This window comes from Sapajus apella, unplaced genomic scaffold (genome assembly GCF_009761245.1).
Source record: "Sapajus apella isolate SASKATOON/1434 unplaced genomic scaffold, GSC_monkey_1.0 scaffold67, whole genome shotgun sequence".
Taxonomy (NCBI): domain Eukaryota; kingdom Metazoa; phylum Chordata; class Mammalia; order Primates; family Cebidae; genus Sapajus; species Sapajus apella.
The window spans coordinates 11740954-11756164 of NW_022437007.1; the positions used below are offsets into that span (position 1 = coordinate 11740954).

Genomic DNA, 15211 nt, shown 5'->3' on the forward strand with positions numbered 1-15211 from the left:
CAAGAACAAACTTCCATTCACAATTGCCACAAAGAGAATAAAATACCTAGGAATACAACTAACAAGGAATGTAAAGGACTTCTTCAAGGAGAACTACAAGCCACTGCTCAACGAAATAAGAGAGGACACAAACAGATGGAGAAACATTCCGTGTTCATGGTTAGGAAGAATCAATATCGTGAAAATGGCCATACTGCCCAAAGTAATTTACAGATTCAATGCTATCCCCATCAAGCTACCAATGACCTCCTTCGCAGAACTGGAAAAAACCACCTTAAACTTCATATGGAACCAAAAGAGAGCCCACATAGCCAAGTCAATTCTAAGCAAAAAGAACAAAGTGGGAGGCATCACACTACCAGACTTCAAACTATACTATAAGGCTACAGTAATCAAAACAGCATGGTACTGGTACCAAAACAGAGATATAGACTAATGGAACAGAACAGAGGTCTCGGAGGCAACACAACATATCTTCAACCATCTGATCTTTGACAAACCAGACAAAAACAAGCAATGGGGAAAGGATTCCCTGTTCAATAAATGGTGTTGGGAAAGCTGGCTAGCCATGTGCAGAAAGCAGAAACTGGACCCCTTCCTGACACCTTACACTAAAATTAACTCCAGATGGATTAAAGACTTAAACATAAGACCTAACACCATAAAAACCCTAGAAGAAAATCTAGGCAAAACCATTCAGGACATAGGTGTAGGCAAGGACTTCATGACCAAAACGCCAAAAGCATTGACAACAAAAGCCAAAATAGACAAATGGGACCTAATCAAACTCCACAGCTTCTGCACAGCAAAAGAAACAATCATTAGAGTGAATCGGCAACCAACAGATTGGGAAAAAATTTTTGCAGTTTACCCATCTGACAAAGGGCTGATATCCAAAATTTACAAAGAACTAAAACAGATTTGCAAGAAAAAAACTAACAAGCCCATTCAAAAGTGGGCAAAGGATATGAACAGATACTTTACAAAAGACATACGTGAGGCCAACAAACATATGAAAAAATGCTCATCATCACTGGTCATCAGAGAAATGCAAATCAAAACTACATTGAGATACCATCTCACACCAGTTAGAATGGCGATCATTAAAAAAATCTGGAGACAACAGATGCTGGAGAGGATGTGGAGAAATAGGAACACTTTTACACTGTTGGTGGGAGTGTAAATTAGTTCAACCATTGTGGAAGACAGTGTGGCGATTCCTCAAGGACATAGAAATAGAAATTCCATTTGACCCAGCAATTCCATTACTGGGTATATATCCAAAGGATTACAAATCGTTCTACTATAAGGACACGTGCACACGAATGTTCATTGCAGCACTGTTTACAATAGCAAAGACCTGGAACCAACCCAAATGCCCATCGACGATAGACTGGATAGGGAAAATGTAGCACATATACACCATGGAATATTATGCAGCCATCAAAAACGATGAGTTTGGGTCCTTTGTAGGGACATGGATGAACCTGGAAACCATCATTCTCAGCAAACTGACAGAAGAGCAGAAGATCAAACACCGCATGTTCTCACTCATAGGCAGGTGTTGAACAATGAGAACACATGGACACAGGGAGGGGAGCACTACACACTGGGGTCAGTTGGGAAATAGGGGAGGGACAGTGGGGGGTGGGAAGCTGGGGAGAGATAGCAAGGGGAGAAATGCCAGATGTAGGTGATGGGGAGGAAGGCAGCAAATCACACAGCCCCGTGTGTTCCTATGCAACAATTTTGCATGTTCTTCACATGTACCCCAAAACCTAAAATGCAATAAAATAAATAAATGGGAAAAAAATACATATATATATATAGATCGATAGATAAATAAAATAATAAAATATAATAAAATTAAAAAAAAAAAAAGAGTAAATGAAGGGTCAGATTTGGTTATTGTGAAAACTCAGATTTTTCATGATGAACTGATGGAGGGCACAGCCATGCTATCCTGAAAATAAATCACCTGAAAATATTTAACCTAGGTAAGTAAACTGTTCTTGAAGTTCTCTTTCAAGAGAATGAGAAGGTGCTCTAGATAAGGTACACAACGTTGTAAGTCCTCCTGAACAAACAGTCTGTGTTTCGTTTTGAAGATGAATCATGTGCAGGCCTAGCTTCCTAGCAGTAACTTCCTATTTTGTCTCCTGCTGTGATGTGTTTGCGCTCACTGAGGATCATCTGGTATTAGTTAAAACTTTCAAACAGATTAAGGTGGTTAACTTTGTAGGTGTAGATTTGGTTAGCACTTTCTTCTGCAGGATGATGACAAAGGAATCTGTGGTTAGCATAAAACACCTGACATGTCTCTCCAAATGCTTACTTTACAGAGAACGACTGGCTGGGGGAGTTCTGCCTCCACCTCTCTTTGAAAATCCCCTGGGTAATCAGCTGAACCAGTGACACTACATATCACCACCTAGGCTATGTATTCCACATATGTGAATGGTGCCTCCTGAAGTTGTTTTATCTCCTCCTGAAGAACATTTTATCTCCTCAAATGTTCAAATTTCAATCTTTACATAAATATATAAACATTATTCAAAACAAAGCTCTGGGGACTCTTGTTTAAAAGAAGGAAAAAAAAATCACTGGTATATTTAAAAGGCAACTCAAGGTACAGACTAATTTTCTGCAACTTGCAAACTCTTTTACTTATGGTGTCATTTTTCCTAGAAGATAGTGACGGATTTCTTTACAGAATCAAGGTTCTTAAGGTCAAATTAGCTCTTTTTCTGACTCCTCAGTTCTCTAAGCTTACATTTTATGTCTTTATCCTTCTATCCCACACATTTTCCTTAATTTTAAAATGCTTATAATTTCAAAGTTGTCACTGTTCAATACTCTAACATTAAGACTTCTCTCTTTTTTTTTGAGACAGGCTCTTACTTTATCACCCAGGCTGAAGTGCAATGGCACAAACAGCACAGGGACAACACACTGCAGCTTCGACCTCCTGGGCTTGAAGGATCCTTCCACCCCCAGCCTCCCGAGTAGCTGGGACTATGGGCATGTGTCACCACGCTTGGCTAATTTTTGTGTTTTTTTTGTAGCGATGGGATTTCTCCATGTTGGCTAGACTGGTCTTGCACTCCTGAGCTCAAAGGATCTACCCACCTCAGCCTCCCAAAGTGCTGGGATCATAGGTGTGAGCCAATGTGCCTGGCACATTAAGACTTATTAAAAATACTAAGGCAGTATTTTCCTACTATACTAAAAATACAAAGTTGTAGAGTACTACAAACAGAATACTATCTTAACTGGTTTTATTTTCTCATATACAAGGGGAATGGTTATCAGGCAACTAGAAATATAAAGTCTTTTTCATTATCAAAATTAAAGATCCCTAAGTTATGACACAAACTTACGTATTTCTTCCACGACTTGTGGGTCACAATCTTTGTATTTTTCTACTTCTGCCTTTAGCTGTTCCCTTTGGTCTCGAAGTGAAGAAAGTTCTTTTGCTAGCGTGGTTCGCTCTTCCTGCATTCCAAACAGTTTTATGTTCAATTCAGACAAACAAAATTCTGTATGTTGTAAGGTAATACATTTTATAACAATTTCATTTTATTTCTCATAAATGATGTGCATTAGAGTTTTCACATTTTTTTGCATGTATAAATATACACACAAAGATATTCACAGTATAAGAACAAGCTCAATTCTCATCTTGAAATCTCTAGCATCTTTTATATATATTGAATAACTAAGTGGAAATTGATATGTACAATGGAATGCTCATAAATAGGTGAGAGGTTCATGTCAGAACTCTAAAATGATCATGTTGTCATATGTTAGAGAAAAAAATTATACTACTTTTTGAGTAGTTTCACAAGATTATGTCTATGTATGTGACGTTTTATGTCAACATCGATCATTAAACAATTATCCTTAAAAGTGTGCTAGACATTTAAAGAATTTTAAGAATATTTAAATATATAATTTATATTTTATATACATTTAAAGAAATAACAATTGTAGCCTGAGGCCTCCCACCACCTGTTCTTTAAAGGTAAAATCAGAATAAAGCTTCAAAATACAATATGATCCAATAAAAACCATTTGAAATGTCTAGCCATATTTCTCACTAGCAGGTAGAAATCATAGTGCTATATGTATTCAATTTGTATGTCTGAAACCTGAAAAGTAAGCCCAAACAAAATCCAAATGCTGGCAAAGATTATAGTACAGAATTATAGGATAAATCTGAGGCAAAATCAAGTAAAGTTCAAACTGCCTAACTGGACTTGTAAGGTTTCCAGCTATCTTATATTTTTTACTTGTATTTTTCAACTTTGCTTTTAGTTCCTTTTGGTTCCAAAGTGAAGAAAGTTCCTTTGCTAGTATTTGTACAAGAGACTGCATATACAGAGCCGCACACTTGGAAGCAGCAGAGCCCAACAGAACTCTCAGCAATGAGGAAAATGTTCTAGATTTGCACTCTCCACAGCAAGAGCCACTAGACACATATGGTGACTCAACATATGCAATGTGGCCACCGTGACTGAGAGACTAAATTTAATTGTAGCTAATTTTTATTTAAATATAAATAGCCACACATGGTTAGTGTATATCATATTAGCACAGCTCAGTAAAGATGTTTAAATAACTAGAATATAAGAAGATGGTCATTATTTGCCATCAATACCCAAATTATACATGCTTTAAACAAACAAACAAACAAACAAAACCCACTGCCACCAAGTGTGGTGGTGCCTGCTGTAGTACCAGCTACTTAAGAGATGAGGCAGGAGGATCACTTGAGCCCAGGAGTTCAAGGCCAACCTGAGCAATACAGAGATACTCCATCTCTAAAAAACAAACCAAAAAAAAAAAAAAAAAAAAAAAAAATCAAGAGGAGAAAAAAGTTAAGACAGGAGAAGCAGAGCAGTGAACATCCAATGTGAATATAATTACAGTTTTCCAGATATCATGCACTGAAACAATGTTAGACAGTTACTAGTACTAAGATCTTTGCCAAGTTATTTTACCTTTGTGCCTCCAGTGCCTCAAAAGCAAAATGGAAACAGTAATGGTAGCCACCTTTCTAGACTGCTAGTAGGATTCGATAAATATACAAAATGCATTTAGAACAGTAATTGCCTGGCTCAGAATAAGCAGAATATACATGTTAGCTAGTTTTCTTCTTTACCAGCAGCAGCATCACCACCATCATCACAAATAATATCTAGCAGACAGGGGCTAGGTAGTTCTGAAAAGTCCTGGCTGATAAGCTCAGGATGAGCACAAGACTTCATCTTTCTTCGGAACATTTCTGAACCACTAAACTCTTTTGTTATTTGCCGGCAACAAGTATGTTTGCTGGTGGGTTCCCAGATGCACTGGTTCCAGTGGACTGAGTAACAGACTGGCTGACAACTTCTGGGCACACATATGTCACCGTTAGTTGAAGATGGTTCTACAAGTTATTACCAGTGTTTCGAAAAACAAAAAGAATGAAATAAAGAAGTGGTAGTTGCTATTGTCAACTGAAGAAGAAACAGAACAGCTTCAGGTTATGCCCAGAATTTGCCTTTCCTTGAATATTCTTCAGAAATGACCATTCTCCAATTCCTATCTGTGACTGTGCTGATGACACACATGAAAGAATATATGTGAAATAACTGAAAGCATAAAGCCACTGTAAAGCTTTGCTATATCCCTTTCTACTATGTGACAACTTTTCCAGTTGCTTTCTTTTCCAATCGAGAGACACAAACAGAGATTTGGATGAAATGCTTAGTGGTTCATGCTGATCTTCAATATTTTTTTAAAGTCATAAATCTATAGTTGAGATAACGATGAAAATAGAAAGTGAAATGATTTTTAAAAATCTCTAACCTAATACTTAATAAAATGGTAGGTCAATATTTATTTTTAGAATTTTAAAATATTACAAGGCCACAAAAATACCATGTTGATGGTTTTGTTTGTTTTGTGCAAAAAAATTTTTTTAAAAGACTCTTAAAAATTTATATAAACATTTACATAGGGCTTACCATGTACCAGGTCTTCTTCTAGGTGTTTTGCAAATATTAACTAGTTTAATCCACACAATAACCCAATGAAGTATAATAGATTTTATTATTCCCCATTTTGCAACAGAGAAAAGTGAAAACAGAATTTAAGAGACTTTCAAACTCAGGCAGTCTGGCTGTAGGGTTTATGCTTCTATGCTATGCTGCCACATATAATAAAATCTAGACTCACAATTAGTGAATCCTACCAGGTAAAATGTTCATATCTTTGGCTATGATCCCCTTCTCTTCTGGTGGAAATGCATCCTCCTCAGAGGAAGTTCTGTGTCCTTACTCTATTTAGATATTTAGAATTGTCATTATTAAAAGAATCTATAGACACAAACTTACCGTTTCACATCGGCCAATTTTAGCTTTTTCAATGCTTTTCTGTAGGCTTGCATGCTTTTGGCTTCCCTCAGACAACTAGAGAATCATAAACAAATAAAATAGCTGGCTAAGATAAGCTGACATGTAGTAGTTTATGAACAAAGTCAAACACAATACTGGAAACTAATTTCTCCAACTTAAAGAAAATCAAGGACCATGAGGGTAAGGCTGAAGAAAAAGTCATTAGGGTAGACTGAAGAAAAAGTTCAAAAAACATTCTTTTTATTTCATGCAGACAAAATGAATACTATGCCTTTAATCTTTTCCACATAGTCTCCATTTATTAGATTCTCCACCCCTACCCCAAGTAACTTGAGGTCTATTATTTAGTTAGGAATTGAACTTGAGGGCCAGGCACGGTGACTCATGCCTGTAATTCCAGCACTTTGAGAGGCCAAGGCAGGCAGATCACATGATCCTGGAGCTGGAGACTGGCCCGGGCAACATGGCAAAACCCCATCTCAACAAATACAAATTTAGCCAAGCGTAGTGGCATGAGCCTATAGTCCCATCTACTTGGGAAGCTGAGGTGTGAGGATCGCTTGAGTCTGGGAGCTCCAGGCTGCAGTGAACTGTGATCACCCCATTGCATTCCAGCCTGGGTGACAGAGACCCTGTCTCAAAGAAAGGGGGGGAAAAAAAAAAAAGAAAAGACAGAAATTAAACTTGAGAGTCCAAAAAAAAAAAATGTTTTACATAAATTCTCTGCAAATTTCACTTCATTTCTGACTAAAGTCTTTTCAAAATATCTGACCTATTTCACTGAGTCAATAATAAATTTGTCACTTATTATTATTAAATAAATTATTTTACAAGGAATTGTATAGTTACATATTATATTCTCAGAGATGGAAAAAATCTGTTAGCCTGTTGGCAATTTTAGGTATGTTTTATATCTTTTTCTTTTACAACTTGAGACAGTGTCTTACTCTGTTGCCCAAGATGGAGTACAGTGCCATGATCATAGTTCCCTGCAACCTTTGCCTCCCAGGTTCAAGCCATCCTCCTACCTCTACCTCCCAGTAGCTGGACTGTGCCACCACAATCAGCTTTTAAAAATTGTTTTTTCTAGAGATGGAGTTTTACCATGTTGTCTAGACTGGTCTTGAACTCCCAGGCTCGGGCAATCCTTCCACCTCAGCCTCCCAACGGGTGGGATCACAAGTGTGTACCACGGTGCTCAGCCTGTTTTATATATCTTAAAAGTCATCAGTTTAAACCTTTTACTCTGCTTAGAAAGTAGATAAGTTGTATGTGGAAATGGATTAAATAATACCAGCATAAAGGGACTGTAGATATAGAATGTTGATTAGCATGTGGGTAGGCCTACACATCAAAAGGGGCTGGTTAATTTCAGAGTGTTGCCTTCTTGTCTCAGTTTTATTAATCTCACCTGAGTCTACAAGTAAACAAATAATCACAGGAAATCCTGAATACTAAATTCTCCACATCTTTTGCTATAAACTAGTTAGAAATTGCAGATTCATTTGATTGGGTAAGGGCTTTCTTAAAAAATATTCCACTCCTCCCTCACTTGAATTATAAACATTTAGAAAATAAAGTTGTTAAGTTTGCCTTGCTTTGGGAAATCTTTCACTTCTCAATATGCATAAAGGGAACGTTGTAAGCTTTCCTTTAACAGTTTTCCAGTCACTGATTCTAATCCAGAGCATGAAAAGATCTATAGAAAATGCCAGGCAGACACCACTCCAAACCAGTTATACTTCTTGCAAGCAATTATCTTCCTAAGTTAAACAAATTAAAAAAATATATATCTGCTGTAGATTTTTTGTTTGTTTGAGATGGAGTCTCGCTCTACCAGGCTGGAATACAGTGGCTCTATCTCGGCTCACTACAATTTCCGCCTCCCAGGATCAAGCGATTCTCCTGCCTTAGCCTCCTGAGTTGCTGGGATTATAAGCACATGCCACCACTCCAGGCTAATTTTTGTATTTTTAGTAGAGACGGGGTTTCACCATGTTGGTCAGGCTGGTCTTGAACTCCTGACCTTGTAATCCACCCACCTTGGCCTCCCAAAGTACTGGGATTGCAAGTGTGAGCCACCGAGCCCAGCCATAGATTTTCTTTCTTTTTTTGAGATAAAGTTTTGCTCTTCTTGCCCAGGCTGGAGTGCAATGGTGCAATCTGGGCTTGCTGCAATCTCTGCCTCCCAGGTTCAAGCGATTCTCTTGCCTCAGCCACCCATGTAGCTGGGATTCTAGGCGCCCACCATCACGTTCGGCTAACTTTTTGTATTTTTAGTAGCGATGGGGTTTTCCCATGTTGACCAGGCTGGTCTTGAACTCCTGACCTCAGGTGATCCACCTGCCTTGGCCTCCCAAAGTGCTGGAATTATAAGTGTGAGTTACCACCCCTGGCTGGAGATCTAGTTCTTTTAAAAAAGAGTTCCCATTTTGTCTCACACCTGTAATCCCAATACTTTGAGAGGCCAAGGTAGGCAGATCACGAGGTCAGGAGTTCATGGCCAACATGGTGAAACCCTGTCTCTAGTAAAAATACAAAAAAAAAAAAAATTAGCTGTGTATGGTGGCACTGCCTATAGTCCCAGCTACTTGGGAGTCTGAGGCAGGGGAACTGCTTGAACCTGGGAGGCGGAGGTTATAGTGAGCCACGATAATGCCACTGCGCTCGAGCCTGGCAAAAGAGGAAGACTCCGTCAAAAAAAATTATCTATCTATCTATCTATCTATCTATCTATCTATCTATCTTATCTATCCCAACCACTAGAAACAAACAATGAAAGCAACTCTTGTGGGGCTGCCCATACTATCAGCTTTTCATCTATAGAACTGCCACAGTTCCTAACCCACTTGGAAATAAACCAAATGCAGTCCTCAAGTGATAAAAGCCGAGATTTCTAGTAACTGTATGTAAACTATCTGAACCAGTAGTTATCAAACTTTAGCATGCAGTGGAACCCAAAGGGCTTTTTAAGGCGCAGGTTGCTGGGCTCTACCTTGAGTTTCTGAATAGCAGATCTGGGGTGGGGCCTGAGAATGTGTATTTCTAGTATGTTCCCAGGTGATGCTGTTAGCTGGGGACACCACACTTCTGAGAATTAGTGAACTAAACAAGAATCTATTTTCTTAAAGTAACCCAACTAAAATACACAAGATATTTATATATAGAAAAATGTTATCTAGTTCACAAGCAAAGATGAATTATTGCTTAATACTGTAGCCTGAACCAGAAAACATCTTAATGCTTGTCTTTAGAAGAAATACTGTCCACATTTACAAAAATAGAGAGATGATAGCCTATATTTTAAAAAAGGCATAGGCTGGGTGTGGTGGTTCACACCAGTAATCCCAGCAATTTGGGAGGCCGAGGCAAGTGGATCACTTGAGGTCAAGAGTTCGATAACAGCCTGGCCAACGTGGTGAAACCCTATCTCTACTAAAAATACAAAAATTAGGCGGCTGTGGTGGTGCGCCCCTGTAATCTCAGCTACTCAGGAGACCGTGGCAGGAGAATTGCTTGAACCCAGGAGCAGGAGGTTGCAGTAAGCTGAGATCACACTACTGCACTCCAGCCTCGGCAATGGAGCAAGACTTCATCTAAAATAAAATAAAATATAAAATAAAATAAATAAAATTAAATTAAAAATAAAAGGTGTTCACCATAGTATTCCTTTAAAGAGCAACGTCTTCAACATTCTAGAATGCAACTGTTAATGGCAGGAGGCAGACAAATGCCTAGGCAATTGGGGGTCGTCCCTGGTGAAACTCCACCTCCAAGCCAGGCAGTTTAAAGCCTGAAAGCCAAGCTACAAGTCAAATCCATGGACCAGATTGAGAACCCATCTTCCTATCTGGTGGCTTTCCTCTGATCTCCACCCTTCACCTATTTTGCATATACTCACCCTTTCCTAATTCTATATTGCTGTACCCATCTTTGAGTGGTGCCTTTGCTTTAGTCTTTCTTTGAATACTCATAAGCCAATCAGTATGCACTCCCCTATTCTGAGCCCATAAAAGCCCTGGACTCAGCCACACTGGGAGAGAAACCATCTGACTATGGGGTGGGGGACCATCCCAAGTCCCCTCTCCACTGAGAGCTGTCCTGTTGCTCAGTAAAATGCTTCTTTGTCCATCCTCATCCTTTAATTATCAGCGTATTCTTGTTCTTCTTGGAAGCAGAACAAGAGATCAGGAACCGCCAAACACAGTACAAGCTGTAACACAGGTGGGCTGAGTGGGCAGGGTACCTCCAGCAGCAGGCCTGGGCAGATGTTGGAAGGGGGCATTGCTGGCTGTGCAGGTCTCTGGTTGGCAAAGTGGCTGAGAAAAATCCTGTGTCACAATTATATAACAAATCCACTTCCAAATTTCACTAAGCAAATAATAATTTTATTTTTTTGAGACACAGTCTCACTTTGTTGCCCCGGCTAGAATGCAATGGCATGATCTCAGCTCACTGCAACCCTCCGCCCACCCCCCCATGCCCCCGGGCTCAAGCAATTCTCCTGACAGTCTCCTGAGTAGCTGGGAAAGCAGGTGCCTGCCACCATGCCTGGCTGTAAATAATAATTATTTAAAACCCAATAACCAATAACCCAGAACAAAACTGTAGCTGCAACAATAAAAACTGCTTAGGGTCTTACTCTGCTGCTCAGGCTGGAATGCAGTGGCATGATCATGGCTCACTAAAGCCTTGACCTGCAGGGGTCAAGCAATCCTCCTACCTGTGCCTCCTGAATAGCTGGGACTACAAGTATGCACCACTATGCCTGACTAATTTTTTTATGTTTATTTTTGTAGAGACAAGGTCTCACTATGTTGCCTAGGCTAGTCTCAAACTCTTGGGCTCAAGTGATCCTCATGCCTTGGCCTCCCAAAGTGCTAGAATTACACGCATGAGCCATCACACCTAACCTAGGATTTCATCTTTAGATCTGAGGAATGGATACAATGCTTCTCTTTAAAGGCATTCCAGGCCACCCATACAGATAATCAGGAATGAGAAACATAATGCCAATGTTTTCTAAGTGCTAATTCACCGCCTGGAGGAACTGACTATTCAGAAAAAACAGAATGATTGATTCAAGATGGCCCTGTTTTAGAAATTAAAAAAAAAATGTCAAAGCATTAAGGGAGGAATATAGAGACTTTCACAGATGGGAAAGAATGCCAAAGAACAGAGAATGGGAAAGAGATAATAGCAAAAGCAACTAGATCAGCCTACTGCTTTATCAAAATTCGTGCACTATGTTGTGAAAGAAAAGGCTATATTTCCATTTCTGCTTTAAAAAGAAAAAAAGCTCCATAATTTATTTTTTTGAGATGGAATCTTGCTTTGTCACCCAGACTGGAGAGCAATGGCACAATCTCGGCTCACTACAACCTCTGCCTCCCAGGTTGAAGCCCTTCTCCTGCCTCAGCCTCCCAGGTGCTGGGACTATAGACACGTACCACTACGCCTGGCTAATTTTTGTAATTTTAGTAGAGATAGAGTTTCACCATGCTGGCCAGACTGGTCTTGAACTCCTGATCTCAAGTGATCCGCCTGCCTCAGCTTCCCAAAGTGCTGGGATTACAGATGTGAGCCACTCTGCCTACTTTATTTATTTATTTGGTTTTTTTTTTTTTTGTTTTGCTTTGTGACAGCGTCTTGCTCTGTCACCCAGGCTGGCGTGCAGTGATATGATCATGATCTCCCAGGTGCAAGCAATTGTCCCACCTCAGCCTCCTGAGTAGTTGTGACTGGGTATGCACCACCATGCCAGCTAATTTTTTATTTTTTATAGAGATGGGATCTCACTCTGTTGCCCAGGCTGGTCTCCAATTCCTCAGCTCAAGCAATCTTCCTACCTTAGCCTCCCAAGTGTTGGGATTACAGGTATGAGTGACTGAGCTGGCCTCATTTATATTGAATTTGAAATTTGCATCTTTTAATAAAGGTAATATTTCATTTAAAAATTGACTAATCATAAGGAAACAACACTGTAAAGATATATTTATATATAAAGATGGGAGCAATGAATTTGTCTCAATAATAGAGAAATGTTAATATTTCATGGTATAAATGTGTCATAATTACACAACCAATGGAAGTGTTTTCCAAGAATTTTTAATAACAATGAAAAATTCCCATGGATACAACTGAGTTTTTTAAAAGCTAGAAGGAAAACTACAATACATTGAGAGCCTATCTATAACAATAAAAAACAACAATCAAAACCACTGCAAGAAAATGCACGAAATCTAAGCAATGGTTAACTCTGTGTTGTGAAACATACTTTTAAGTTTTCTATTTAATGAGCATATATAACCAGTATTTTAAAAATTGATTTCCTATTATATGAATATATTCTCAAAAGATTAAAATATGAGCACATTCTTGTTTTAAAAGACTCAAAGCAAAATCCCCATTTGCCTTTCCACTTCTACACCACCCCCACAGGCCCCTCCCCAGAGTGACCCTGTAAAGCCCAGTGTGCATCCCTCGTCTTATTTCTTTGCTTTACAACTAGATATAGATCAATATGGATGACATTTGAAAGCATATAGGGGATTATCCTTCATGTAATGTCTTACACCTTGCTATTTTCAGAGAAATTTCCATGTCTGCCTATATAGTTATGTCTACTTTGATTTCTTTTTATAGACCATCTCCCACTGTTGCTCAGGCTGGAATGCACTAGTACAATCATAGCTCATTGTAGCCTCAAAACTCCTGAGCTCAAGTGATCCTCCTGCTCCAGCCTTCCAAGTAGCTAGGACTACAGGTATGCACCATCATACCCAACTAATTTAACATTCTTTTGGTAGAGATGAGGTCTCACTATGTTGCCCAGGTTGGTCTTGAACTCCGGGCCTCATGTGATCCTCCTGCCTCTATCTCCCAAAGTCCTGGGATAACAGGTGTGAACCACCAAGCCTGGACTCATTCATAAACACAAAAAACAAAAAAATTTTAATTTTTTAGAGTAGGTTTAGGTTCAAAGCACAACTGAACAACAGATATAGAGATTTCCCATATATGACCTAATCCACATATGTATAGCCTCCTCTTCTATCAAAATCCCACACCAGATGGTACAGTTGCTATAATCGGTGAACCTACATTGACATCATTATCATCCAAAGTCCACTGTCTATATTACAGTTCAAAGTCTTTTGTTCAGTGGTTGTGGGAAACAACTCTCCCTGCCCTCTGGATTCTAAACTACATAGCTCAAAGAGGCAAACAGCCCAAATTACTGTCGGTAGCCATCCTGTCATCATGAAGAAAGCCAACCTGAGGACATGGGCATCATACAAAAGGCAAAGCCAAGATAAATGCAGAGAAATAGAGTCAGAGTCTTAAATGATGCCTGAAGCATGCTCTACCATTTTTTTTCTCTTTTGAGACAGGGTCTCACTGTATCTCAGGCTAGAGTGCAATGGCACGATCATGGCTCACTGCAACCTCAACCTCCTTAGCTCAAGCAATCCTCTCACCTCAGCCTCCTGAGCAGCTGGGAAAATAAGTGTGCACCACCACACTGGACTAATTTTTGTATTTTTTGTAGAGGCAGTGTTTTACCATGTTGCCCAGGCTGGTTTTGAACTATAATGGATAAAGCTTTAACAGTAATCTCTTTCATATGGTGCTGCCAGCTATGAAGGCTGTGAAAAATTTTCAGAGATATCAAATTTAAAATATCCTAGGCCAGGTGTGGTGGCTCATGCCTGTAATCTCGGCACTTTGGGAGGCCGAGGTAAGCGGACTGCCTGAGCTCAGGAGTTAACTGAGCTCAGGAGATCGCAACCAAACTAGGCAACACAGTGAAAGCCTGTCTCTACCAAAATACAAAATATTAGCTGGGCATGGGGCGTGCACCTGTGGTCAGCTGCTCAGGAGGCTGAGGCACAAGAATTGCTTGAGCCCAGGAGGCAGAGGTTGCAGTGAGCTGAGATCGCGCCACTGTACTCCTGGGCAACAGAGTGAGACTCCATCTCAAAACAAAAAAACAAACCAAAAAAAAGACCATTCTATTCCTCTACTTTGTGGTATACAACAAACTGTCCAAGAATAAGAGTGGCTGTAATAAAGTAATGCATGCCAGGAAAGCTCTTCATTCAATAAGCATTTATAAAGTACCCACTACCTATACAGTTACAGAATCATTGGCTCCGATCTTTTTGCAAAATTGTTATAGTCAGTAATGAACTACTTAAGGCATTGTTTTGCATGTAGGGAGTACTGGATGTTTGATGAATATTTTTGGATTATTTTTCACTATCTGCTATAAAACAATAGTCACTAAAAGAAAACACTCTATGAAGTTAGCAAGAATATAGCATATTAATGTTCCACTTAACCAGAGGGTTAAATTTCCAGCAATCCAACCCTAAGGAACACATTAAGAACCTGGAAATAAGAAATGTAGTCCAGAAATCCTAAATAATGGACATAGAAAGAGTATGAAAATCCCATCAAATAAGGAACATAAAAGACAAATGAAGCCACTTAGTAAATACATGCTTGAGACATGCATAAAATTACACTTGCTAAAGATAAAACCACAATCAATTACAATGTGAAAAAATGAACTGTCAGGAATAGTCAGAGCCTAACGAGTGACTAGTACCTCAACTAATACAGTAAGACTAAAGTAATAAAAGCAGAAATAGGGTGCAGGCAGTGGCTCATGTCTGTAATCCCAACACTTTGGGAGGCCAAGGTGGGAAGACTGCTTGAGGCCAGGAGTTCGAGACCAGCCTGGCCAGGAGAGTAAGCCCCTATCTCTGAAAAAAAAAAAAAAAAAAAAAAAAAAAAAAAAAAAA

The 15211-nt window shown here is 39.3% G+C and overlaps 1 protein-coding gene across 2 annotated transcripts in view; it reads right to left on the reverse strand.

Moving 5' to 3' along the window:
- The window catches only part of MND1 (meiotic nuclear divisions 1), a 62384-nt gene that overhangs the window by 13251 nt on the left and 33922 nt on the right, over positions 1-15211 (reverse strand). For both annotated transcript variants that reach the window (XM_032248628.1, XM_032248629.1), the window contains exons 4-5: positions 6381-6455; positions 3381-3495 (exon numbers count right to left, since the gene is read on the reverse strand). In XM_032248628.1, coding sequence (XP_032104519.1) covers positions 3381-3495; positions 6381-6455 — 190 coding nt within the window. The remainder of the gene's footprint in view (positions 1-3380; positions 3496-6380; positions 6456-15211) is intronic.